This window comes from Stylophora pistillata, chromosome 1 (genome assembly GCF_964205215.1).
Source record: "Stylophora pistillata chromosome 1, jaStyPist1.2, whole genome shotgun sequence".
NCBI classification, from domain to species: Eukaryota; Metazoa; Cnidaria; class Anthozoa; order Scleractinia; family Pocilloporidae; genus Stylophora; species Stylophora pistillata.
The window spans coordinates 17,303,527-17,330,170 of NC_142519.1; the positions used below are offsets into that span (position 1 = coordinate 17,303,527).

General features: G+C 38.1%; 3 protein-coding genes across 6 annotated transcripts; 1 reads left to right on the plus strand and 2 right to left on the minus strand.

The window, feature by feature from the left end:
- Positions 1-1,951: 1,951 nt before the first annotated feature.
- LOC111321274 (uncharacterized) lies at positions 1,952-5,241 on the minus strand. 2 transcript variants are annotated; one of them, XM_022924111.2, is made up of 4 exons: positions 4,820-5,241; positions 3,991-4,055; positions 3,284-3,576; positions 1,952-2,914 (listed from the first exon to the last, which is right to left on the minus strand). In XM_022924111.2, exons 1-4 carry the CDS (start codon positions 4,908-4,910, stop codon positions 2,419-2,421), a joined length of 945 nt encoding a protein of 314 aa, XP_022779846.1. In that variant the 5' UTR covers positions 4,911-5,241; the 3' UTR covers positions 1,952-2,418. The 2 variants fall into 2 exon arrangements, with proteins under 2 accessions (XP_022779846.1, XP_088597418.1); XM_088741292.1 differs by lacking the exon at positions 4,820-5,241 and adding an exon at positions 4,540-4,805.
- Positions 5,242-6,863: 1,622 nt separating this feature from the next.
- Positions 6,864-14,646, plus strand: LOC111321271 (uncharacterized). The gene is made up of 9 exons (XM_022924105.2): positions 6,864-6,966; positions 7,706-8,005; positions 8,328-8,540; positions 8,977-9,780; positions 9,940-10,049; positions 10,705-10,763; positions 11,432-11,565; positions 12,201-12,669; positions 13,266-14,646. Exons 1-9 carry the CDS (start codon positions 6,864-6,866, stop codon positions 13,522-13,524), a joined length of 2,451 nt encoding a protein of 816 aa, XP_022779840.2. The 3' UTR covers positions 13,525-14,646.
- Positions 14,647-14,897: 251 nt separating this feature from the next.
- LOC111321272 (translation initiation factor eIF2B subunit epsilon) lies at positions 14,898-26,277 on the minus strand. 3 transcript variants are annotated; one of them, XM_088741277.1, is made up of 21 exons: positions 26,095-26,277; positions 24,266-24,390; positions 23,981-24,083; positions 23,078-23,160; positions 22,897-22,971; positions 22,040-22,139; positions 21,661-21,738; positions 21,424-21,501; positions 20,440-20,525; positions 19,993-20,115; positions 19,108-19,208; positions 18,603-18,708; positions 18,357-18,396; positions 17,931-18,063; positions 17,415-17,513; positions 17,084-17,182; positions 16,646-16,742; positions 16,278-16,395; positions 16,098-16,178; positions 15,327-15,497; positions 14,898-15,060 (listed from the first exon to the last, which is right to left on the minus strand). In XM_088741277.1, the coding sequence occupies exons 1-21, from the start codon at positions 26,227-26,229 to the stop codon at positions 14,959-14,961; spliced, it is 2,133 nt and encodes a 710-aa protein (XP_088597403.1). In that variant the 5' UTR covers positions 26,230-26,277; the 3' UTR covers positions 14,898-14,958. The 3 variants fall into 3 exon arrangements, with proteins under 3 accessions (XP_088597403.1, XP_022779841.1, XP_088597409.1); XM_022924106.2 differs by having other exon boundaries at positions 16,646-16,736; positions 26,095-26,276; XM_088741283.1 differs by having other exon boundaries at positions 26,157-26,256.
- Positions 26,278-26,644: the final 367 nt, after the last annotated feature.

Genomic DNA, 26,644 nt, shown 5'->3' on the forward strand with positions numbered 1-26,644 from the left:
TGGTTAGCTGAATAAGGAAAATGCGCTCAATGATTGCTCAACAAGACCATTTAAAAGGTCAGAAATCTCTTTTCTCAGCTTACTCGACTAAAGTCCAATACTTTGAATGATTTTTGCGTCTCGCCAAAGTGTTTTTCGCGAATTTGTTTTGTTCTTGTTGCATCAGTTAGGGTTCAAATGGAGCGTCTAACTGACAAAATTTTTTATCTGGATGTGTAGATTTTTATCTGCTCATTTGTTGCGGGCCATGTACTTACTTGAATCGAACTAAGGAGAGGACATAACCAGTAACGGTGTAATTAGGCATGTAAGGCAAAAAGAAAGATGTATAATGGACAAACTGATAAATAAAAATTACGAGATCAAATATGCCGCGATGATACCGCACTGTTCTCTCTTGTCAGCGAAACAAGCCGAAAGTTTAAATCACCTGTTAGAAAGGATTGGAAACCTGTCTCCACAGGCATGCCCCTTACCTTGTGGAGACAAGAAAGAGAACGTTCCTGGAAAAATAAAGAGACACTGTCACTCTTCTCAAAATTTCTCATTGCGTGAACTCCCCGCAAAGGATCAAATGCTATGAGCTCAGTGTGTCATGCCGTTTTGTGAAAGGAAATCTCTCAGCTGCCAAGCAAGTGAATCTACTACGAGCAGTCGATCTTCAGCCCGCGAGTATAGGAAAATTTAGACGCATTGTTCACAATTTAGCGTTCGTCTGTCGTTTGCAACAGTTGGTGGGAGACGTGCTAACATCACCAAAACTGAGAGCCTATAAGCCTTACCACCAAGTCATATTTGAGTAGAGCATTTTTATTCTATTTTAGCATCCGAAATACCCATATTTGAATTAAAAGGCACGCCATTTGCATTACCGTTTTAATAGGAGTCTCAACTTTGGGAATAACATACAAAAAAAGTAGGGACATATATAGGTTTTGGCCAACATTTGGTTATGAAAGTTATCAAGTCGACAGTTATCAGAGGTTGTTGCCTTGACTTGTGTGTTAAAGCCCCAGGCACTCATCGAATGAGTCAGACCATCGGTCTTAAACTAGAAATCCTCTCGAACTGACCGACGTCTGCGAAGGATTCTCTTCATCTCAAACTTCAAGCTACGGCGGAGAACTGGAGCATACCGACCGAACATCCAAGAGAGAGCCCTCAGATGGACCCCTGATAGCTACAAAAATGACAAACGACCAAAAGAAACACGGATGAGGAGATTGGAGGAGAAAGATGAAGAACAAGATGTTGCTGCATGAGGAGGGGGCTTAGAACGACAAGAAGTCAATCAACCGTCCATCTAAACACGGTGACAGCCATATGAGCACTCACGCACAAACAGGACTAAGTAAAACGTATCGTTAAGTGACGTCGGCATAGACCGTACAGAACGCACGTTTATAAGTGGCCATTTTCTACTCAGTCTTTTTAATCATCACATTGAAAATCACATTGTCTAAAAGTTACCAACGTCTTGCTTCAGCCCAGGAACAGATATGTTTAAGAAGCCCAGTGTGTCCGTGTGTGTTGTCTTGGGAATGATTCAGCTCAAGATAACTCTCATGAGGCTATAATGAACTGTAAAGAGAAAGCTACTAAGGACGACCTCTCTGCTTTATTGGGGCACGCAATGAAGTGGAAAGATAAAAACACAAAACTGAATCACTTGATTCAAGAACGAAATTTTTTTTATGCGTTGAGAAGTCAGTGAAGCGAAAGTGATTTTCAAACAAAATTTTAAATTTGTCTGCGGAAGTCAAAATAAAAATGACTTTTTAGGAAGCATGTTCAGCACAGCCAATATACCTAACAAAGAGGAGAAATTTAAGAGAATAAGAAAATTTGATCGGACATAGGGACAAAAGTAAAGCCAATTAAAATGACAATTTACTCTTACTGTGGAAATGATAGAAAAACAGATATTACGAAGGTGATATCACAAAGATAATAACGTTACACAAAAATTTATTTATACATGTTTTAAGATGTGACTGCCAGTTACATTGTTCATCTCATCTTGGACAGTGTTTTTCTAATTTTAGTGCGGGCTACGAAGTGATCAAACAGTGTTATCTATCAGAGCGGGCTACTGAGCTAAATGCCAATATGTAGCTGACAGTATTATCAGTAATCAACCACTGAAGTGTGTAAAGCTGTTATACTTGTTCAATTGATGATAGCTCAGAGGAAATGTGAATGCGATTGTATCCTTTTCAACTCCTAAGGTAATGTAATCATCTTGATGCATAGCAAATATGTTAGAACGTAAACGATGGTAACGCACATATTAGAAATATTCTCGTAAGTGACTTTCGGTCCCTCGGCAAAGTGATTTTTCACCAGCTCTACGCACACAGGATTGGTGTTGAAAGTCTTACAGGGTTAGTAACAACCAGTTTGGAGGGAGCCTCCCTTTTATCTTATCTCTGCATCATAAATAACATCGCGTTGCTCTTCAACCTCATTCCAATCACCTGAAGCACTCTGCTCACCACTGGGCTCTTCTCCAGACTCCTCAGGTCGCATAGGAGTCTCTGATTTTTTGTACGTCTCATTGACTTCCGCTGATTGTGACGACGCCGCGTTGGCCGGGAACGTCTCAGTGATTACGTCAGTTGTAGCCTGTGGTTGAGTGAATTCCTCAGTTACGTCACTTCCGACTGCTGGGGTATTGTGTGTATCAACTGGAGTAACAGACGCTTGTGACGTAGCAGTAGTGATCGGTTGACTGTTTTCGTGCTCTTGAACAGTAATTTCCGGTACGGAAGATGAAGAAGACGAAGATGACGTTTCCGTGGAGACAGAGGTAGACGAAGTTACGCCTCCCATGCCACCAGTTATCACCTCGTTGACTGATTGGCTATTTTCTGAGGCGCTGTCTACATTTGGATAATATGTTCGTGGTGTGCACCTATAAGGAAGACATTACATCTGTCATAATATTGTAGACTGTAAACCTCCTTGTATCCTTTATTTCGCTTGTGAGATTGTTCCAAAACTCTCTGTAAGAAGTCTGCACATTTCTATTCTTTCAGGCGAATCAAGAAGAAAATATTTTAAGTGTATAGACCCTCTCCTTCCATGTAAAAGCTGAAGGTCTCACTTCCAACCATATAGTTCCGTAAAGACACATAACTGTTTTAGGTTTTATCATATAGCTGTCAGAAGAAAAGTACAGCAACACTGCAGATTTGAGGAGCAGGTACTAGTTTGTATTTAGGACAAAAAAAAAAACAAAACAAAAACAAGAAAAAAGAAAGCAAGAAGAAAAAAATTTAACCTGTATTTTATTTCCAAGTATTTGTACACATCAGGGCAGATTGTAGTTCCAGCCTTGGCCAGGAAATTGTTATTAGCTGCCACTTCACAAGCATGTTCCCCTTCGCAGAGACCAACAATCTGAGCCTTAACCTGCGTCTCTTGTTCCTGGCATACTGCACTGGAAGGGATACTTGGGTGAACGCAGATTTTTGGGTCCTTACGACCGTACATTGTCTCCACAATTGCTAAATCATCGAAAGGGCTTGGGCATTGAACGTACGCTTTTTGTCCTTCGCACACAACTTCGTTTTTCTGGAAGGAAGGGGGATGAAATTACAGTTAAAGGTCGAACTTATCAAAAAGTCTTTATCTTTCTTACTCAATGCACCGTGCCAACATTAAATTGAACACTCGAGAAGCTTCGCAGCGATGCGCCTATCCCTTGTCAACAGTCGCCGGTTAAAACCTCAGGGTTAGAAGAAACTCATACTGAATAAAATTGCTAGAGAGGGAGTTGTACCAAATGATCCTTGAGTGTTGCAAGGTCTGTTTTTAAAGAGAAGGACTAGATACATAGTCTGGAAGAAGTCATTTATGGCAAGACTGGATGCATTGATCAAAAAGCAGTGCACAAATGACTTCTCTGGAAATAAGTGCAATTTGACACCATAAAAATTAATTTTTGCAAAACAGAAGACTTTTTAAAGCAGAATAAATATTTCTTACCACTTTCATAGCGCCTGGTGGCTCAGCGCTCTTCAGCGAGCCAGGATTTGGAGCTCCGTAGACAACTGGGAGAGGATAAAAAAGCAACAACTAGAACGTTGAGAAGTTGTGTTCGAGACAACCTTAAAGATGTACCAATAGACAGAAGATTCCTTTTTCTCGTCTTATTTCCTTTAGGATAATAAATGAAGTCTCTTTGATCAAAACTTTCAGTGGCTCACAGCTGAAGAGAACATCCTGTTACTGCAGACTTTAAACAGACCCTTGACTGTCAACACCGTCCCACCCCACATTCCATTACCTGGGATGCTAGTCCTTCACAGCGGAGTCCATCCCTATGGCGCTAGGTTTTTCACAACATTTTAACTTGTTTCATTTGGTCCACTCGGGCGATTTAAGTTTTAAACAGAAGGTCACCTATCGAGTATGGCTGCAACTCATGCAGATCATTCGATCCGAATTCGAAGTGAAGATAGCAAACCGTTAACCCAGCGAATTTCCCTAATAAAATTAATTTCTGTATGTGATTCGTTGTCGCTGACTTATTACCCGGTATACTTATTTGGCTTTTCAAGCTCGACGGGACCCTTCGTGTTGTCCACCTGCAGTTAGCAACATTCCCAGCCAAGTAGAAGTTTGTCAACCGTAAAAAGACAAGACGATGTTTAAACATATCCTACTGAATTACTGAAAAGAATCAAAACTGGTTTATCACTCGGTGATAAATATTTGTTTGTAACTCTTCCGAAAATAGCGGGCCATTAAATCGCTTTGTTTACCGAATGGTAATGTTACTTGACGAAAATATTTGCGGTTACTCATTTCCTACCATACAAACAGCAAATCCACAGTGTTAACCACCAACTGCTTTCCATGGGGCTTACTAATGACGGTCTTTTACAGCGAAAAAACAGCCGCATGCAGCTTTCACAAGTGGCAGCAATTTCTCTTCTGTTATTTAGTTCGGACAGAACAACTTGCGACACAGATTACATCAGTTAACTCGCAAATTGAGGAAACGAGTCCACAACTGGTATAATGCATTATTAAACGACATAAAATAAGCGTAGTTCCCGTAGAGGATCGTAGGCAGAACTGCGTGCTGAACATACATTGCAGTATTACGAGTACTGGCAAACAACAAGAAAATCAGTTTTAAATTTCGTTCGTATCATCGGCAGATGCATAACAATGTACGAGACCCGCCCCGAAAGCCAATTCAATTATATAGTTGTGACTTTTAACTAATAAGACAGGTTTAATTCATGGGAGTCCAAATCTAACTCTTTCTTCGTCCCCTAAGAATTGAAGACAATAAATGTTTCGTTGGTGGCAAATATTGTATTTGTGGATAATCAACTTAAGATGGCCGACTAGAAATTTTCCCAGATCCTGCTTTTCTGGGGTTATGATGAAATTAAACATACTTTCAACTATACTTTAACTCCAAATCAGAACTTAGACCCTTTTGTTTTATTTGTAAAGAGCCGACCGGCAATTCTTATTATTGTTCTTCTACGGAATTCATAAGCCGTGGCTACTGCAGGCTCTTGCTGTTTACTATATGTCTCTTTTCGTGCTTTCAATAACGTATTTGGCTTTTTCTCTAGTGTCCACAGACCATGACCAATTGTCTGCTAATTATTCTGGTACTAGTAGATTTAAGTGTTCCAAATTGGCTAAGGGTTTTAAATTATCTGTTAATGAGACATTAATAAAGTTTATCATCATTATTATTATTATTATCATCATTATTATTATTATTATTACTATTATATTATTTTAATCATTATTCTCATAGTTATTGTAATTATTAGTCATCACCAACATTATCATTATTGTCGTTATTAATACAATTTTTTTAATTGTCGTTATTACCATTATTACAAACGCCGACAAGGTTTCTCCAATTATTGAATTTACCTGCAAATCGTGATTTTTCTTTTCCGCGAATTTGGTTTTGAACAAACTCATTAGATATTTCTAAAAAAGAACTCTGCTAGCTGTCTAAATTATATTACAATTTATATATTCTTCAATTAAATTATTGTTGTTGTCTTAGTTAACTGGACCTATAAATATGGGAAAAACAATCAAGGAAAAGATACAGTTAAGCACAAAATAGACCACCTTGGTTGCATGGACACTGCGGAATACGCACTTAGACTCGGGGTGGTTAAAGCTTAACCCGTTACACGGCCCTAACATCAGCATACATATTCTCCATACCGTTCTTCATAAATTTTCCATGGCACTGACAAGGAGAATTCAGTAAAAAAATCAAGCGCTTTTCAAGTTTACAATCATTTCTCTTATTCTCATACGCCTAATGTTTGATTTAGCAGTGAGACTTAAGTCAGAAGTTAGATACCAGTCACCCTCAGGCGTTAAAGCGTCAAACTAAGTACCACCATGCTACGTTATTGGGTACGGTGCTTCATTTTTGATACCTTTCAGTCTACTTAGGAGTGTAAATAGGTTCAGCGAGCTGTCAAGGAAAGTTCGAAATACTAGGGGTGGGAGCCTGTAATTAACTAGCCTCCCATCTAGAAATACAAGCATTTGTCTTAGGTCAGTGGCATCATATTTCAGTCGAAACTTTTGTAAGCTGCAAAAGTAATAACAGCTAGTCTTGTACGCAGATTTTATATGTACCGTATTGGAGATAACACTTCGCGTGTGACTTACTTTCAAGCTCACTAAACATTAAGTATTTGTTTAAAATGCTTCGATTGTCTGACCTTTTCGCCAGCTTTTATTGTGTTCAACGAGATCTTTAATTGCCATTAGTCAAATTACAATAGAATACCCGGAGTGGCAATCAAATCTGGCAGGTGCTGTCACGGAGGTTGTGTTGAAGTCATCAATTTTTGATGTTTCAGTTTCTTCCTTCTTTTACCAATGGGGTGTTATCATTTAGATCAGAAATGAAGGTACTATTTTTTGTGAGCGTTTTATTGTGTGCGGCAGCGAAAGGTAAGTTAAAAGAAGTGAGTTTACTTTTGAATAAGGGCCCATTTTGGTGATTTTTGTATAAGACCATAAATATTGTGGTATAAAATATCTTGTGACCTATTCGTCAATGTACTAAAACAAACCTGGTTTGTGTGTTCATTCATAACAATAATACATGTATTGAGAAACATTAAAGGTTGCATATTGAGGCAAGTAAACCTGCACTTCGCCCTCCTTTTAGCCAGGAACAGATGAAAAAGGAGAGACTCCTTCAGACGAATGTTATCGACTTTCTTCCTTAATATGTTTACATATAATCCCAAGTGAAACAGCGAAATGTTAGTCGATATCCCGCCCCTAAAAAAAAACAAAAACAAAAAAAAACAAAAACAAGAAAAACAAAATACTAAAGTAAGTCACGTTTTACGAAGTATCATTACACGACTATCTTGTTCATTCTTGTGGTACGGTGACATGATTGGCGGGGAGTAAAGCTTACTTTTTCACTCATACTCCTCCGTGAATAAAAACAGGTTTAGGTCACCTTTTTATACTAGCTTGGTCGGAATTGCTTCATTGATATAAAGGTAGAAATGTAGGATGATTGATAATAAGAAATAGCAGTAATAGCGACTCTCTTATAATATCACTGACTGTCGACTTTAACCTTTGTAAACCAACCGAAATAAAGCACATCCGTATGTAAATTAGCACCACTAAAGCAAGAAAACTTCATTATGTTTCCTCTACTTCGTTTCAGTCCTTGCTTTTCAGAGTTCCTACATACGGGACTGTTTGGATGCCCACAACGCAGTTCGAGCTCGGCATGGAGTGCCAGCCCTAAACTGGTCAGTAGATATCGCTGTTAGTGCACAGAAATGGGCCAATCATCTTGCAGCAATAGATCAACTTCAGCACGACTCTTCAACACCTTTTGGGGAAAATCTGTTTTACATGTACGGAGGTGACCCGGAGCAAGCTTGCGGTCGGGCAGTGAATAACTGGTACCAGGAGGGTAAAAATTATGACTTCAGGTCTCCACATCTCGATGAGAGCACCAGTAAGTGACCGAAGACTAGACTGGTCTATTTTGAAGAGATCATACGCATAAACCAGGTCACAAACTGTTTGTTCTGCATGAACATAAAAAAGTAACTTGTTGTCACAAAGCCATGGCTGTTGCACTATTAAACCTTTCAATTTGTTTCTTCCTAAGTTGAAATGCCCAATGGCCTCTTTACCATTGACCGGAACCAACCGTTTGGGATTTAACCTCTGATATAGCCACTCGCGATTTGGACGAGGGTTTTGGCTACCCCGTAGTACAGATATGCATATTGCGAAGTGAGCAAAATCCATTGAACTCCATGATCCTTTTTCAGGTCACTTCAGCCAGTTAGTTTGGCGGGGCTCTAAAGATGTTGGCATTGGTACGGCACAGAGTAAATCCGGAAACTTTTTTCTGGTGGCTCGCTACAGTCCCCGTGGAAATATCGATGGTAAATTCGACGACAACGTTCTGGATGTAATGGGACAGCCTTCAATTGAAAGTAGTCCAAAGACGAAAGATGATAAAGCGTCCGGCAACAATCCAGGTGAGAATATCATCGTCAAAAATGGCGAAAAAATCTCATAAAAATTAATAGAAGGAGTAAATACCGTTATGTTTTAATTTGATCAGCATGGACGCAAATATAATGGTGGGCGATGAGTTTGTTGGACGTTTCAGCCGATGCTGCATGCTACTCCAATTTTTTATGGCCTCCAGACATAATCTACGGCCATCACCATTAAAGTTGCAAGACCTTACGCACCTAGTTGAGACTTACGTATCATTTACAAGCTGTAATAAAAATTTCTGTTCCCTTTACCGGTATTAAGAAGATTTTAACTTGTAAACAGAAGGAAATGTCATATTCAAGTGATATTTAAGTGATACAACAACAAAAAACTCATGGAACCTTAAAGAACCATACTCCAATTGTTACCTACATAATTTGTGATAAAAGGGATCGTTATATTTTTCTTCAGCTCAAGGTGAATCTTCAAATCCGCAAGCTAGTAAGGACCAAAACCTGGTTTATTTCAAGGAAGTAAACCTTAATCCGAGTATGGCAGATCTGGATAACACGACGGAACCAAACCCCCCTCCAATACAACAAGCTAGTGTAGAATCTGGAACAAATGAGGGCGCATCTTTGGAAGGCAGTCGAGGACCTGAGGAGAGTTCCCCCAATTCTACACCAGAGAGTCACGTTTCGGACAGTAAATACCCCTCTTATGCTGCTAATTCTGGGACGAATGAAGCACTAAGTGTTTCCCAACAGGCTTTAAACGAGCCAGAAACCATACCAAATAACGCAGAGGCCAGTTTGGTAAGCCCAAATGAGGAGCCAAGTCATAAAGAAGACAGCGATTTAAATAGAAAACTAAGTTCTTCTGAACCAGATAACATGAATAATGAAGTTTTGCCTCTGTATGAGGGTTCTGACATCAATGCCATGAATTCGGGAGCCCTACATCAGGGATCCGAAATAAAAGACATGAAAGCAAGGCCTACTTATGCTGCTTTGAATCCAGCAGAGATGTTTACCAGGCCAGGAATCGAGGACAGTAGAAAGGCTAAGGAGACTTCAAACTATGATCGGCAGGAAGAAAAAGATGCGAGACTAGAGAACTTTGCTAATTTACCTATGAACGATGAGGAGCCGCCGAAGAGTGATAAACCACCTGGCCTCTCATACGTGATTCCTCTGGCTGCTAAAATACCCAAGAAGCCCGCAGTAACACCAATAAAGTTGCCCCCCGCCATATCTCTAATCACGCCAAAGAGAGGTATGACATAGTTTCAAAGAAATTCTTCTTTTGTGAGATGGAAAGTTTACCTATTTTTCAGTAGTTTTTTAACGGTACCATAAGAAAACAATATTACCCCGCATTCCATTCACAGAGAATGACAAAAAAAATTGTCGCTTTGTTTGACATGATTCATAGGTAAAGATTTCCGAGTGGAAATTCGCTTCACCAAGATGGCTTATACTGATGAGATGCGAGTGCCAGGCAGTAAGGACTTCGAAGAAGCAAAAAGAAACATAACTAGCGCCGTAAGTATTTAACTCAACTTTTTGAGTTTGTATTTGGTTAAGTTTCTTCGTGTTCTTGACTCTGAGGCTGCGTTCACACTTGGTGCTCGAGCACGGTGCCCGAGTACGATTCTTGATGTGAACACACCATTTTTTAGGAAACCCACGCAAGAATTCGGGCACCGTGCGCGTGCCCGAGTACAAGATCAACCGGGCACAGATATAACGGGTACCTAGTGTGTGAACTAAGATAATATGTAACGAAATACTGTTAGAAGTATGCTAGACCATACGCACGTGCACATGATCTGATAATAATATGGATATATTTAACCCTAGCAGTCCGTTGAATTATTAAAACAAGCTTTATAACCTAAACTCTTCGTTACATAATCCATTTGCGCTCAGTTCTCAGTATCGTCAATGTCTATGGTCTCGTAAACTAGATATTTAAAATTAATTTTGATCGTAAAACGATCTGATTTTTGTTCTTTTAGCTGAACGGTTTTGTTTAATGCCAGTGAAGTTATATTGTGCTTTTGGAATGAATAGCGTTTTGTCAAGCAAAAACAGCCGAGGGAGGTGGTCCTAAAAGGAAATTACCCTTAGGAAGGATTGCTAACACTGTGTGTTAAATCCTCCATTCTTGCATTATTCTGATAACTTCCTTTTTCAGATTATTAATCTGTTGGACGATGATGACGAATTTCAAGAAGTGCAGCTCATATCGATACGGTACGATAAACGTGGTGCCTGCTGAAACTAATAGATAGATCGTCTTGCGAGCTAAAACCATGTACTCTTCTAAACGGTATCCATTTTTTATGTTAAGAGCAGTATCCACCGGATGCGTTTAAATTAAGTCCTTCCACGCAAACAGCGAAGTTTACGACCGGTACCAAGCGTTTGCAGAATAGTTTTTACGTATGATGCACGATTCTTCGCAGTAGATAGCGCTATTTATGCAATAGCGAAAATCAGACCTGAAAAAAATCAGGCTTGTACGGGATTCGAACCACTGACCTCTGCGATACTAGTGCAGCGCTCTACCAATTGAGCTAACAAGCCAACTGGGAGCAGGCCGTTAAGTTGATTCGTAATAAATCCGTGATGATAAATCAGATACAATGGATATACGAACTTCATCTATCCATTGTATCAGAATAGTTTTTCATCATAAAATGTAGAAAACACAGGAAAGCAATTTTTTTTTAAATTCTGGGGCCCACAGGTGTATTCTGTGGCTGGTTTCCAATGCAATTTAGAAACCGTTTCTTCACACAAAGCAAAGAGCTCATATAAAAATGAGCACCGCGATAGGAGTAATATTTCAATTAATAGTCATGGCGCGGAATGACTCGTCTTCACCAATAAGTCTGACTGAAATTATTTATTCACCGTAGAAATGGTAGTGTGATAGCTACACTTGGGCTGCTTTTTAAGAAGGACAAACCAGGAAATCTCAACCGTCTATCCTTAGCTCTGATTTCCGGAAAGATCGGACGTTTTCCCGTGGCAGCCAAATATGAGTCAGCAGGTAAGAGAAAAAGGACCCGTTCTTTGCTTTAGTGAAAACAAATTTTGGCTTTCTAATGTCTAAGGTAAAGGAAAATTCTTCTCTAGGTAAACTGAGTGGCATCTCAGCGGAACACATGTTTTTCTTTGGTGCACCATGACAAGCGAAAGATGAGTTGACTTGGTTTCGATACAAGTCTTGCATGCTTGCCTATGTCAGTTTTACTTTGCTGGCTCTATTTACTTTACCTGGTAGTCACCACAAAACGGTCAACTGAAAACAACTCAACAATATCTGATAACTTTATAATCAAATTTTAATAGGAGGCAGTGTGGCCGAGTGGTTAGAGTGTCGGACTTGTAATCCGCCGCTCCCGGGTTCGAATCCCACCCTGACCACTGGATCCAGGCTGTCTCACGGTAGCCCCGAGTTCAGATCCTTGGCCACGCTTGTAAATAGCCAACTGGTTTGCCTTCGGCCGGTTGGGGTTCTTAGACCATTTGCTTCATTTGTTTGCAAGGACCACAATGGAAACTACTGGTTCACCAGTAATTGTGTAATCCTAACAAGACTTTTTCATTTTTTTTTTTTCATCATAGGCAGTTTTTAGGATTGAATTTAAAAACATGCCTTTGTGTGTTTGTTTTTCTTTTCAGTTGCTCTACCTGCAGGATATCTAAAACCTAACAGACCAATACAGAAACAAGGTGTAGGGGTTTGCGCACAACCATGCTCCAAACCAAACATCTGCTACTCCACAGGTTGCGGTGTAGCCTGCTGTGCCTTCCACCCTCATGAAAACAAGTATCACCCCCCTGCACGCCTCTTGCCACAGGTGCTCCCATCATGCCCTGGTACATGCGACGACAGCTGTTTCCCGGATTGTGATGATGATTGTTGCACTGACATGATGCAGGATGCTCCTCCGGCGCCCGCCGCAATGGCAGGTGCTAGTCCTAGCATGACATGTCCGGGATCTTGTCATTTCTCGTGTTATCCTCAGTGCAGCCCACATTGCTGTAATACACAATACGTGCCTAACCCATGCCATCCCTCGTGCCCAGCCTACTGCGCGCCAAGTTGTGATAACGCTTGTTGCGCGGCTAGAAAATCCATAGTTAATAGGTAAGTTTCTCAATCTGTCGGATGCGATAGCATAATTCATTGGTAAAAGAAGGATAGCACAGAAGCATGAAAGGAAGAGCTTTTATCATTTACCCACAATTTGTCAAAATAATACCGAACATAAAAATATAGACACGCTCTCCCTTATGCCTAGAATAGAAAGATCCAAGAATATAGGTCCTCGCCCATTCGCATGTAGGGTCGACGATCCTGTCATTGTCCTTGCCTATGCGCTTAACTGCGTGAGACGTTGTAAGTCAAATCCTCTATTCTTTAACTTCCCCTTTTTTTTATATCGGGTTACTCTTCTGCCCTCAATCAAATATCTTTCAAGATCTAAGCTCGAATAGCTAAGCTTCAAGATGAGTCAAGAGAATTTGTGTTCTATCATCCTCTAGCGTACAAGCTCGTCTCTTTGTATTTCCTTTTTATCCCAGATATAGTGATGATATTATGCGACAAATTTCCTGTTGATCACGTCTAGGTTTAATTCAAAAAGCAAATATTCAACGGGACTCTTTCAGTAATCTACATCTGCACACCACTTAGACTACAGCCTCATTGTTGCGGCTAAACTAACTATTAAATACTTCTAGTCTCTCCAAACAGTACAGCCGGTACAGAAGTGCCCAACGAGCCATAGCACGTCAGATGTACTTGAGAAAGCATCTCAAACTACCATTCAGACGTCCGAAACCAGTCAGACTGGCTCGACCAGTGCGGCCAAGACAGAGGTCTTACTACACGAGACGCGTTCGACCAGAGAGCCTAGGACTTGAAGAATATGACCGAAGTATCATTCATTCTGCGCAGACAGAAACCTCTTCTAGAAATGGTGCACCGTTAACTGTCTGATATGAGATTTCTTATTGCAGTTGTTTCGCGCACGAGTCGTTTCGCAAACGACTAGTTTGCTAACGTCACAGGTCGTTTCACTAACGTCTCAGGTCAGTTCACTAATCGTTTCGCTGACGCGCTTGGATTTATTGCACAGTGAACGAATGAAAACCTCTCAAGTAATCCTTTACTTTGAATCGAAATAACTTGAGTTGTATCAAATCGACTTTCTGCGTGTATCGAACCAACTTTGTTGATTTATGGCATCGACCTCAGTTGGTCTTGAATCGACTTGTATCAAATAGACTCTCAGTGTGTACTGAAACGAACCAATTCCCATTCGACTTTTCAGTCCATTAGAAGTCGATCTAATTCGTTGGCGAAACGATCTACAGGATTATATCTTATTAACCAAGTGCGAGGGCCGTACTGGGAGAATATCGGCCCGAGGTCTTGACAGTACGGACCGAGCGCAGCGAGGTCTGTACAAAAAAGACCGAGGGCCGATATTCTTCCAGTACGGTCCCGAGCAAGCTTGGTTAATAAGAGATTTATCATACGACTGAAGTTCAAAGGGACACAAGTGCGGTATCATTCGGGACCATTCGGGACAGTGCCCGGTCCAATACTTAGAGAATATTGGGCCGGCAATAGAGCATTTTGATTGGTTGATTTTAGTTATTGGCCCTCTGACTGCCCGAGTCGTATAATAAGTTGGCGAACTGCTCAATGACGTTGGCGAAACGATCTAAGACGTAAGCGAACTGGTCGTTGGCGAAACGACCGGTTACCGAAATTATACACGAACAATGAAGAAACAACAATTCAGCAGATACAGAACCTGGTTTTAAGTTTACAGTCTCAATTGCGGACGATTCGTCGCGGAATGCTACACACGAAAGGTGCTCACTATTGACAGAACTTCAAGAGGTTTAGAACAGACCAAAACAAATATATTTTGAAAGAAATCAGGATTAAACTACAGTGCTACCAACATAAATTTCGAATAGTTCGCGAGATGTTCTTTTCATGAAGAGCAAATTAAGATGTTACATTGTGATAATAAAATTTACATTTCTCCTCAGGTAAACTAAGTTCTTTGCAAATGTTTCAATAAATGCGATTGTAATATTTTCAATATTCTTTTAGTACCTTGGTTTTCATTACGATATTTTTAAACCGCACCGTCTTGGGAGTACACAGTTCACGCAGAACAGACTACTATTTATCATTAAACTCCCACCACAAAATTCGTAATTTTCCTTTTAACTCGTGTACATTTTCAAACAACGAGTTATGAGAAGTTACATGTTATTTACTTCTGGAGAAGAACGGTGTAACTGGGAAAGGGACAAAATAAAAGCAAGTATGTGAAAGAAAAAGACTCCACAGAAAATGAAGACGGAAGGTTTATTCATATCTTTTCGAACGACTGTTTACTGTTAAAATATTTTATTCCTCTTCGTCACCGTCATCATCATCATCATCATCATCATCATCATCGTCATCACTCTCCTCTTCTGCCTCTTGTAACCACGTGATAAAGCGAGAAATCTGTGGTAATAGAAATATGAAATATTGATAAACTACCACTGAAGATTTCTTCGATGTTCTTTGGTCTTTATTGCAAACCTTTCTTAGGAAGTTTTTTTTTTTGAGGAATGCAGTATTCGGTACAGAATGTTAAGACAAAATTAATCGACATAAAGCAAAGAGAGAGGGAGGAAAGGCAGAGTTAGGGACAAGTCACCGTTAAAGATAAAGTGCAAAAGGCAAGACAACGAAACAGTTTCACGCATCAAGTGACAAGACTAACATACTTGTTGTCGAAGCAGTTTCCGCTGCGGTTCAAAGCTTCCTTCCTCTCCGATTGTTGGTATGCGAGAATACCACTGAAGAATCAACGCTTCCTCAAGGATTTCTTTGTCGTAGAGAAGGTGAAGAAATGTCTGACACAGTGGAGAAGCCCACATGGCTTGCACGAAAAATTCCTGTCCACAATGATATGAAAACTTCTTTCATCGTAACCGAATAATTATTTTATAGAAGAACGAAATTATATCGGTAATTAATAGTGACATCGCATGTTTAAACAAACTTTTGGGCATTTAAAAGTTTAGTTTTCCATCTTTTCTGCCGCTGAGCTAATGTCGAACTTACATCTGATTCACTTTGCTTTTCTGTCCGATCTATAGTACCTTTGATCAAGAGGGTGAAATAATTTACAGCACCTCTACTACTAACAAGAGCTGTAGAAGAGTGTATTGGTAAAAAATTCACATTTCGCATGAGGCACTACTGGATTGATTGTCATACAACCAAAACCAAAGTAATCAAAACGGCCAATCAGAAGAAAGAAAAATACCTTTCAAAGCCAATGAGAACTCCAGATGAAAACAACCAAACTGCCTTAAGCGCGGGAAAACGCAAGCGACCAAGGCGCGATTGCTTTTAGATTTGCATCTGATTGGTTGAGAGAGTTTTCCCGGACCAATCACGGTGCGAAGTGAAGCAACACCCGCAAAGCAGTATCGGATTACTTTCGACATTCAATTTAAGTTTGCTCTAAAAGGAAGCAAGACGAAACCAACCTCTGTTGCGCACAACACGTCTCTTTGCCCATCAGAGTTCTTTATGTAGTTCGAAATCATCGGTAGCAGATGATCTACAGCCTAAAATATAAAAGAGAATTTCGCCAACTAAAACCAGCTTCTTTCACATGATGGTAATAGTGATGCGTAACGAATGAGTAAGTTTCGTATTCAGCTTACCTTTTTAAGATTTTTAGACATATCTTGTTTCGAAATCGAAGAATCGTGAAGAGAGGATTCCAGCAACGATTTTATGACAGCTTGGTTGAGTTCGTGGAAAGTCACGTTGTATGCAAACCTGCAATGAGATTAGTTTCATTGTCCCATGAAGATCCGTAAGGCGGAAAAAGAAGTGACAAAAAGTGGTGAAGGGGAAAAGAAGAGAGGGGGTGGGGGGTGGAGACGTGCATGGAGGCACGAAAGCAGGAAGTGTACATTCATGTACAGTAATTTTCTTTATTTTCACTGCAAAATAATAAGGAACATGTAAACCAGTCCTGTAAGTCTCATCTTAAAGTATTGTGCTCATTTCTACAGAGGCAACTTACTTTGAAGCATTTATCTCCAATATAAGGTTCTCAGGATCCACTTGATCTTCAACACCATGTCGTATGGACTCCAAGATTTCACTGTAGAACACTAAAACTGAAGGCGTCAGAATGAAAATAAAGCACAACAGAGAGTCCTAACCGCAGGGTATGCTCAGGGTACGCTAATCTGGAAGGTGCTAGGATTTTAATCTTCCTGGTGAGCGCTCGACACTCGATTCAAAGAAAAGCGAGACGAAGGAGAGAAAGAAACAAGAAGCTGTTCCCTCGTCTGTTTTTTTAATATTTTAGAGACAAAAATCCCTCTCACCATTCATACCGCTCAACCTCACGCCCTACTACACAGTCCTCGCACCATGCTCATCTTCCCATATCAGACAAATTATTGCAGGGTACCCAGTCATAACAGCTCTACCGAGTTTAGTAGGAATTACTTACATCTGCTGTCCTCTTCAGGTAGTGGGCTGCCTGGGGGGGCTCCTTCTTCGCTGGAAATTGAGCTCACTTCATCCTCACTTGAACTTACTCTATCAAACCCTTAAACAATATCAAAGAGTGCACTTGTAGTTGCAATCAATACCACAATGAAGTATGCCTATGACAATTGAGTGCATGGGAAAACAAATACAAATTACATCGTCACACCAACTAACAGAAAACGAACCACATACTGCCACAAATATCCTCCATAAATCATTTTAATAAAAACTCTTATGCCCTACGTTCATAATAATCTTGGACTTAGGGGAGTGTTTGTGTGTTTTCTCACCCCATACATCTTGCACTTGCTCCAATTCATCATCGGATTCTACATCAGGTCTCCAAATGTATCCCTGTCCTTCACTGCCAACCTCCTCTGGATTAAACTCTACAAAAATAAATAATGGTTTGCGTCATCTTGACATATACCATATGTATGTGTATCTGTATTCAAAACTACACTTATGGGTATGTAGTAATAAGTAAGGAAACGTTCTCTATTTTTTTTGCTGCAACCTCTTATGACCTGGTTACAAAGTTATAGGCAGATGACTTGAAACAATAGCTTACATTTTTTGGAATACTTCAATTTTTGCTTTGGGTGTAAGTCTCATTTGGATAAAGTTTGTCTATTAATAACTTTCCATAAAACTTTTAGGCCCTGTTTAGTGCTACTTTGCTGAAACATCAGGTCTTTGAAACAGATTTAACCCACTCTAAATGTTCATAATTGCTTTTTCAGAAATTATGTAACATCCTTTACACAAAACACAATTACAGAAAATATTCAAGTCAACCAACAAACCATCATTTTGTTCTGCTACTGGTTTGTCACCAAGGGAAATTTCATCCATTCCAAAGTCTGTATCATCCTCAGTCTTTCTCTTCAGTGTTATTTTCACTCCTGGAGAGAGGACTAGGTCAGGTCCAACCACTGCCTAAATATCAATAATAACATCTTAATGATAAAATTTTGTGGTTTGTTTTCACATGACCTGTACAACACAAACATTTAGTTTGTACAGGACACCAAAGAGATTGTCCTACAATGTACAACTGTACATGGTGGAATAAAGTTATTTACTTGCAAAAATTAAGAAATTAGGAATATCTACTGAGTCATTTTGTACATTGCGAGCCACAAAGGCACATGCAATAAGAACAGGTACTTCAAAAAATTGTTAACAAAAAAAAGTGAGCAAATATAAAAATAATTTGACATATCACTTACATTAAATGAAATGATTGATCCAGCAGTAATTGTTACTTTCCTGTGCACAGGACAGAAAGAAAGAGAACAAAAATTAAGAAAACTATAGAGACGAGTGTAACACTCATGTTCATTGGGCAGTCAAATGACATTAAATTTATGAGATACAAAAAAACATCAAAATATTGAATCTACAATTTTAGAGTTTTTTAAACAAGAAACAAAAGAATTATGTCATCAACATCAAGTTATTCAGTTGTTGTGTACCTTTTGATGTGAACATTTTTGCAGAGAATTGATTTTGAAATATTACATCCATCATCTACTTTCACATTATCCCAGAGATGAACACCATCTAGTCTAACATAATCACCTGAAAATCATTCAATCAATCAATCAATCAGTCAATAGTAGAAAAAGTATAGTTTAATATGGACAATTACCGTAGATAATGACTTGTGAATAAAGTTAAACAAATTTATTTTCTTAATCTTCATACAATATATTTAAGATAAAAAAATGCATACAAAATTATGAACTTTTTAAAAATTATTCCAATGACAATGGGATTAAAAAATGAAAGCCAGTTCATCTGTTTAATGATGAAAAATAATTGTTGAATTGAAAGATCTTTTTTTTAATCTTCATACAATTTATACAATAGTTCTATAATTATTTTTACATTATATATCGTATATGCAGTGTTCATAGCAAAGCTAAATGCTTTAGAAGGAACAGCCATAAACAGAATGTAATAGGTTTTTGTTCTCACCTATAATGCAGTTTCTACCTATAACAGAATTTGTGATCACTGTTCCAGCACCTACTGAGGTTCCCTTACTGATTAAGAGATTCTCTTCTAATACACAATCCCTGCAAGATGGAAAATAATGTAATCTTAAGCTTGCTAAAACCTCATATATATATATAATTTATTGTTGTTGTATATATATTTAGTGTAATTTCAGAGCTGAGCAAAGAGTTTTCAGCAATCTGATTGGTCGAGCGGTTCCTTATATGATGCTAGATAAACCGTGCCACGCAGTTTATATAAAATGTTAAAATAAAATGTTCATAGTGTTACTAAAATGTTATGATTTTAGAAATTTCTCTGTTGTTCAGCTCTGAAATTATACTAAAACAATTATTTGCCTCAGGTTGGGAGAATATTGTTGAATAATCCCCTTGACTTTGTCTTGGAGATTATTCAGCGACATTCACCTCGACTTCGGCAAATAATTGTTAAATATATATAAATGTGAGGTAACATGAAATAAAAATAGTAAAATGAAATAAAAATTTCACACTGAGTACAATTTTGTCAAGTTTGTTACTGCTGTTTCCAGAGAGAGACTTCACTTTAAATTTTTGTAAAATACTTCAAATATTCCAACTGTGGGGCATCTTCAATTAATATACTTTTAAATTAGTTTCTCAATGGAGTTTTGCCAAAAGGTATGCTGGACACTGGATCAAAGTAGAATTCTGTCTAACAAGCGCTTCGGCGCGAAACTCAGAGTAATAGAGAATTGATGCGTCCTCTTTAATTCTTCAACTAATGTATGTATATATAGTGTCTTAAAAGGCAGTGTGTAGTGTGAATGAATTTTGCAAATAATTACATTATTAGGATAAGTAGTTCAAGTTTAGAACTTACCTGGCAAGTGAGAGCTCGCTGTCCAGGTACACATTGTGTCTTGTGAATGAGTAGGAGAAATCCATGAAAAATATACTATTATCAGGTACTATTGGATAAGCCCATCTCCTAAGAATGTCTTTGCTATTGGAAAAAAAATGAATGATGGTAAAATGAAATAAAAATTTCACACTGAGTACAATTTTGTTTAGTTTGTTATTGCTGTTTCCAGAGAGAAACTTCACTTTAAATTTTTGTAAAATATTTCAAATATTCCAGCTGTGGGGCATCTTCAATTAATATACTTTTAAATTAGTTTCTCAATGGAGTTTTGCCAAAAGGTATGCTGGACACTGGGTCAAAGTGGAATTCAAATTCCACCTTGAAAACATAATTATTATTAAGCAAATAAAACAAGGTACATTGTATTGATAAACACTGTTAGCAATGGAAATTTTGCTTACAAACCTGACTGTGTCATACATGTAAGGGTTTGACACTCTAGCAGCATACTTGTCACTAATTACATATGAATGAATTTGGTTACCCATGATCTAAAACAGAAAAGAAAAAAAAAAACAACAACAAAACATACAGTGATTTAATAATTACACTGCAAGACTGTAGAGCAGTTCTCATTAATGATCATTTTCTCAGGTTTGCACCAATACTACACATGCTCATCAACCCTTTCACTGACCCCAGTTTTCATTAGTAATTCCTCTTGCTGTCTGCAAGATACAGTTCTTCTGATTTTACTTTAGAGAATTTGGTGTTGGTTCAACTTATAATCCCCTAATTGATATTTTCCATATTCTCATCACTTATCTGCTTAATAAGAAAGTGTCCATGATAGCACCAGGCAGCCATGCTACCTGCCATCTCTCTGATTTCCATGAAACTTTGCCAGTTTAAAGGGTCTACCCCAAAACTCAAACAGACAACTGGTTTCTCTTTTGGTTATTTCCAGGGGAGATATACCACTGCCCCCCCTGCAGTTTTTCTTGGTTTTTATAAAGGAAATCACTTCAAAATAGGTAAAATGTATGAAGCGAGCACTGTTATGGTATTTCACCAATTACTCTGAGGGTTTGCATACAATCATACTCATACATCCTGCTCAGTTAATGTAAAATGCAAGTATCAGTCAGTTTCATTGATGGCTTGTCAATCTTCAAAGGCAAATGAATGACCGAGTTTTAAAACTTTTTGATTCACTTAAATATTTGAAAACTTTGATGTCAAATATCTCCTCTTGTCAGAAAGCTACAACTCTAATTTAAGTGCCCCCTTAGAGTCCATCTGGTGCTCTTATGGACAATTGCTCTTAATACTGTATCAATTCACATTATAAGGAGGAATTCTGTCTTGGTCACACGTGAGAGTTAAAGGGCAACTTGACTACCCACTTTCAAGTTCCACAAAAATTTACAGTTATTCTATTGTACATACCTCCTCATTTACGAGAATTCCTCTTACAAAATCATCTCTGGTTTGATAATCAAAATTGTCAGTAAATAACTGTGGAACCTGATAAACAGGAATTATGAAATACAAAGTAAATCAGCAACAAAGAAACAAAATGACATAAATTAACTTTCTCAGGGCATAATAATTCAATTTAAAAGGAAAAAAGAAAACAACAACAACAACTACTATCATATAATTATAGAATAGTTCTCAACTCACTGTTGTTGAACAAATACAAATGTTACAATCCAGGAGATCATATCTAATCTGGATATTACTGTTGCCTGAGAATAAACTCTTAAAGAGAAGCAAAGGTGGAGAAATTGTTATTCAAGATACAGAAAAACAAACAATAACACACTTGATAATTACAATTTGCAATACCTGTGTGACTGAAGTCAATAGGATTTAGATGTAAGGGTCCAAGAAAAATACAGAGCAGAACTGACTTGAGAGGTTTTGGCCATAAAAATTAGAATGATGTATTCAAAAATTGTTAAATTGTAGATAAGATGATATAATGTGGGGTCAACTGTATTCCTTATAAATTATGCACAACAGGTGTGAACAGATGTAGACTGAGTATATCCTCACTTACCAATGGAAATGAAAATCTCTTTCTGTCTGCTGTTCTTTCACATTGAAGGATTCTACCAGTTGTTGAGTCTAAAGCAACTATGAAATCCTCTTCTTGGCATCTAAAGTAAGTGTAAATCAATGTACAGATCATTGTCTGACAAACTCACTGCCAATAATTTGCATGAAACTTTACCATGCACACCCCTCCTCCAATAGGCCAATTTGATATTAAAATTCTAGCATAGCTCTGAAGCTAGGGGGAATAAAACAAATAAAATAAATTATTCATTCCTCAACCTCAGTGTAATTTCTTTTGTTTTATTCCACCTAGCCTTGGAGCTAAGTTTGAATTTGATATATCGAATGGCCTGTTTAGACACTTACCTTAGCATAATGAAATTGAGCAACTATCAGGGCTGTGGTCTAGCAGTGCCCAATGGCCCCGGGTGCCTTACTTAAATGCTCTTGAGCGACTCGGGAATCTTAGTTTTTCATAAAAAGTATAATTATGCTGGGCACCCTGGATTTCACAGTTTCAGAGCACTGGGCTCCCTTCAATTTTTCTTAGAGCACAACCTTGACTATTAAGGCACTCATTCCTGTATTTTCCCAGTTGGAAACTCCCCCCCATTAGTAATTCTCCTTACTGTCTGCCACACAATTCTTATCATATTAGTTTAGAGAATTTGGTATCGGATCAAATAACAATCCCCTAGTTGATGTTTTGCATTATTCTCATCACTTGCCTGCTTGATATTGTATTGATACCGTAAGAAGAAATTCTGTCTTGGTCACTCATGGGAGTTAGAAGGTATAAAGAGCAGCTGAAGTTAACCACATATAAAATTGTAATAAGACAGCCAGAGGTGTATTTACCTGGTTCTATGTCCAGGATTAGCCACTTTGAATACCACTGTCATCAGCGAAGCTTTGTCTTTTTTCCTTCTTTCTCTGTTGAATACAACATTCAAGCACAAGTACTATTATTTCAAAACATACCAAAGTATGAAACTACTGATGATGCCAGAACAATGGACATAATGTTATGTTGACTTACTTGTGTTCTTGCAAGACTTGTTCCAATTTCATATTTGAAACCACATCACCACTCACCAACACAAAATCATTCTTAAGAAAAGACTATGAAAACAAAAAAAATGTATAATTTGTATCAACACACAATAATAGAAGTATTAATGACCGCATTCTTACAGCAGAGCTTGCAGAGCGTAGCTCCACAATTATACAAGCCGAAAAAATTTAGACTTGTGACTGTATGGGTATCTGTACAAGGTGCTACTTTTAGCATGCGTGGTCAACTGTACTGCCGGCACGCCAACACCATGGCTTTGTCCAGTAGTCCAGTGGTCAGTGCACTGGGCTCAGAGTTGGACGAGCCAGGTGCTAGTCCTCACTGGGGCAAGGCATTGTGTCCTTGAGACGTGTGGGAAAAAAAATGCAAGCTCTGCTTTTAGGCTTGGCTAAATCTATATATTAAGCTTTTACGTGTAAACAACCTGCTCAAAAAATTAATTTGCTGTTGCCAATGAATCACATATTGAAATTTCCATCTTGCTTCAATAACAGTTACCATGATTACAGAAGCTTGATTTTTAGTGGCTTTCTGCTGTTTCTTAAACCATTCGCTACATGCAAGGATTACTTTCAATTGATATTTGTACATGTTTACCAGTATTGCCAGTAAGTCAACTTTCCCTTAACCAAGAATTTAAATAATATACGTTAGTAGAAGTTGAATCAGAAATCATGCTTCACACCTTCACATTAAAAAACCCAACCAAGCTTGAAAATTGGAGCAAACTTAATTTTCTTAATTCAGAAAAGATAATCATATAAAGATGAAAAGGTGAACTTAACTTTTTTCAACTCATCTCGCTTTAGGTACATTGAACATAATTATGCACGCAATCAGAATAAATTTGTTTTTGTTTATTCCAACCTGTCTATCAATTTCTCGAAGAACATCACCCATTGACAGGCAGTCTTCTGCAACAACTGTTTTCACCTCACAGGGTGATCTTGACCTGGTCCATTTTGATTGGCTAGAAAACATACAGTATTACAATCATTATGACAGTATGTACAAGAGAAACAACAAAAGGCTACTAATTTATTACTACACCAAGACACTAAAAAGACAAGCACAGCAACAACCATCAAACTACAAGCACATGATTGTTTGAATGAAGTGCAGTCATTAAAAGAATCTTATAACTCCACAAACCTTAAATGTTTCTTGATCTGGTCAGCATGTGCACAACAGAAAACAAAGATTTCTTGTACTCCAGCCTCCACAAGGAATTCGATTGTGTAATCCAGAAGAGGGACATTAACCAATGGTAACAAGGCCTATGGGGATTACCAAGACATAACTAGCATTGTTAAACCCTATGTACACTATCTTGCAAACATGTTATGAGAAGAATCAAACTTATCATGTACAAGTTGTTACTTGTCAATTAGGACAAGTGTGAAGCAATGCGAATAATGCATTCTCGTGACAAATCGACTACAAATTATAAACTATGGTAGGTACGGCCTTAAAAGATGTCAAGAGCTTTAAAGATCTTGGAATTATTATATCAAAAGATCTTACTTGGAGTGAACATAATTATTAGTACTATCGTGAATAAGGTGAACCAAGTCCTAGGGCTAATAAGACCGACTGTTGGAACAGCTAATACAACAACTTTTTCACTGCTTTACAAAACATTGGTCAGACCACTTCTAGAGTATGCTGCTCCAGTCTGGAACCCATATCTCATCAAAGATATTCATGCAATAGAGAGCATGCAAAGACGCGCGTCAAGGTTAGCTCTTAGGCAAAAAAGAGGTGATATGTCTTATGAAGAGCGTTGCAACACGTTACATTGGCCATCTTTGTCCAGTCGTAAGACATATTCCTCTCTTGTTGAATGTTATAAGATCGTGTTTGGCTTATCACAGTTGGATTTTGAGGAATTCTTTGAATTCACAAAAAGTCAAATCCACTGAGGCAAATCACTCGTATAAGCTTTATTGTAAATTATCTAGAATTAACTGTTTCAAATATTCTTTTTTCAACAATGTAATTAGTCATTGGAATAATTTACCTAGTAATGTTGTTGAAGCCGGTAGCCTAGAACTTTTTAAATGTAAGCTTAAATCCTTTTTAAAGCTATAAATTTGTGGTTTTTTTTTTTTGTTTGTTGTAGTTTTTAGGAGAGTTTTATTCATAGGGTTAACCTCTTGACTCTCCCTTTGAAATTTATGTAGTTATATATGAGTTTGAATAAACATGTATGTTATGTTATATTGTTACCTTGATCTAAATTAAATTCTCATAACTAATTTGCAAGGAAATAAATAACAGCTAGAGAGAATTAGCAGTCAGATCTAAGGAGTTAATTGGGTTAAGTAATGAAGTAGGTGGCACAGGACAAAAAAAAAGGTTTAACACATCACTCTCTTCCAGACTGACTCCTCCTCTAACTTATCTCTGTCAAGTCTCCTTTTCATTTCTTCCTCCATAAATGAGGAGTATGTGTGCTTTACAATGGATTATAATAATAAGAATAAGACTAAAAAAAATAATGACGTTTTGTTGTCAAGCTCAAAATAAAGAAACTCAACTGTTTGTTACAATAATAAGACTTCTTGATGTAAAAACTACTGCTGACCACCTCCATACTTATTCTAAACTATCACTATTCAAAGCAGGTATCCTTGATTTTTCAGTCATGATAGCTTAAAGAAAGCTAGAAGAATAATGGATGAAATTCTCATGGGTGGTTCAGAAAGGGGAGTATGGGGGTTTCGTATAACCCCCATACTCCAAACAAAGCATTCGTCTCAAAGGTAAACTGAAAATAATGTTTTCGCCATCGTTTTCTTTGTAAAATAACTGTATGCATTACGAAATATGGAGAAATAAGGAAACCTCATTATAAGATCGGAGGTCACAGCCCCCTCAGCTTCTTCTTAATTAATTTCTTGTAAATTGAATTTATGACTAAATCAAAATAAATCGAAAGTAACGACCATGTGACATGTGCATTCAATGACTTCACTAACCCTGGGCGTTTCAAGAGTTACTGGTAAGAATCTGAAGTTGAAACTATCCGTGAGAATAACACCTTGAAAAATCTCTTCTCCTTTTTCCCATGACTCCCCCGATTTTCCCTCTCCTTTCTTCTTTTTTGAACTCATGATTTAGTAGAGACAAACATGGCGCCTAACTTTAAAACTCAATCCCAGACTTCCCTCATCATCAGAAACAAAACCTACCGACGTTTTTCCGATTTTGATCGATCTTGTTCGTAATTTCTCGATTATAACCCGAAAGCTCAGAATGAGCTGCAAATAAAGCAGCGGTTTCTCCCAATTTCCCCCTTCCACGTCTCCTCTTCCGTCTCTTTGTTGATCTTTGTGTAGTTACCAAAATGGTGAGTATATGTCCTGCAGAATCTCTCGAGAATCCTTGCCATCTTTGCATTATTAGTGCGGGAAATAATACAGATAGAAACTTTATTTATATGTCTGCACCATAAATTTATGTGGGGATTGATTCTCAAGCCACAATTCTTATATTTTAGGAGGGATTATCGGTTGACCTGATGAACCG

Bases quoted from the DNA above. Each gene is read 5' to 3' on its own strand.
- LOC111321274 (XM_088741292.1), bottom strand. From the start codon at position 4,663: ATGTTTAAACATCGTCTTGTCTTTTTACGGTTGACAAACTTCTACTTG. The intron at 4,056-4,539 runs GTAATAAGTCAG...ATCCTCTCCCAG, and splicing joins AAGCCAAATAAGTATACCGG to TTGTCTACGGAGCTCCAAAT. The intron at 3,577-3,990 runs GTAAGAAATATT...CCTTCCTTCCAG, and splicing joins CACCAGGCGCTATGAAAGTG to AAAAACGAAGTTGTGTGCGA.
- LOC111321271 (XM_022924105.2), top strand. From the start codon at position 6,864: ATGTTTCAGTTTCTTCCTTCTTTTACCAATGGGGTGTTATCATTTAGA. The intron at 8,006-8,327 runs GTAAGTGACCGA...ATCCTTTTTCAG, and splicing joins ACATCTCGATGAGAGCACCA to GTCACTTCAGCCAGTTAGTT. The intron at 12,670-13,265 runs GTAAGTTTCTCA...AAATACTTCTAG, and splicing joins AGAAAATCCATAGTTAATAG to TCTCTCCAAACAGTACAGCC.
- LOC111321272 (XM_088741277.1), bottom strand. From the start codon at position 26,229: ATGAGTTCAAAAAAGAAGAAAGGAGAGGGAAAATCGGGGGAGTCATGG. The intron at 22,972-23,077 runs GTAAGTCAACAT...TGTATTCAACAG, and splicing joins CAAGTCTTGCAAGAACACAA to AGAAAGAAGGAAAAAAGACA. The intron at 17,514-17,930 runs GTTTGTTGGTTG...TTATTTTTGTAG, and splicing joins AGTAGCAGAACAAAATGATG to AGTTTAATCCAGAGGAGGTT.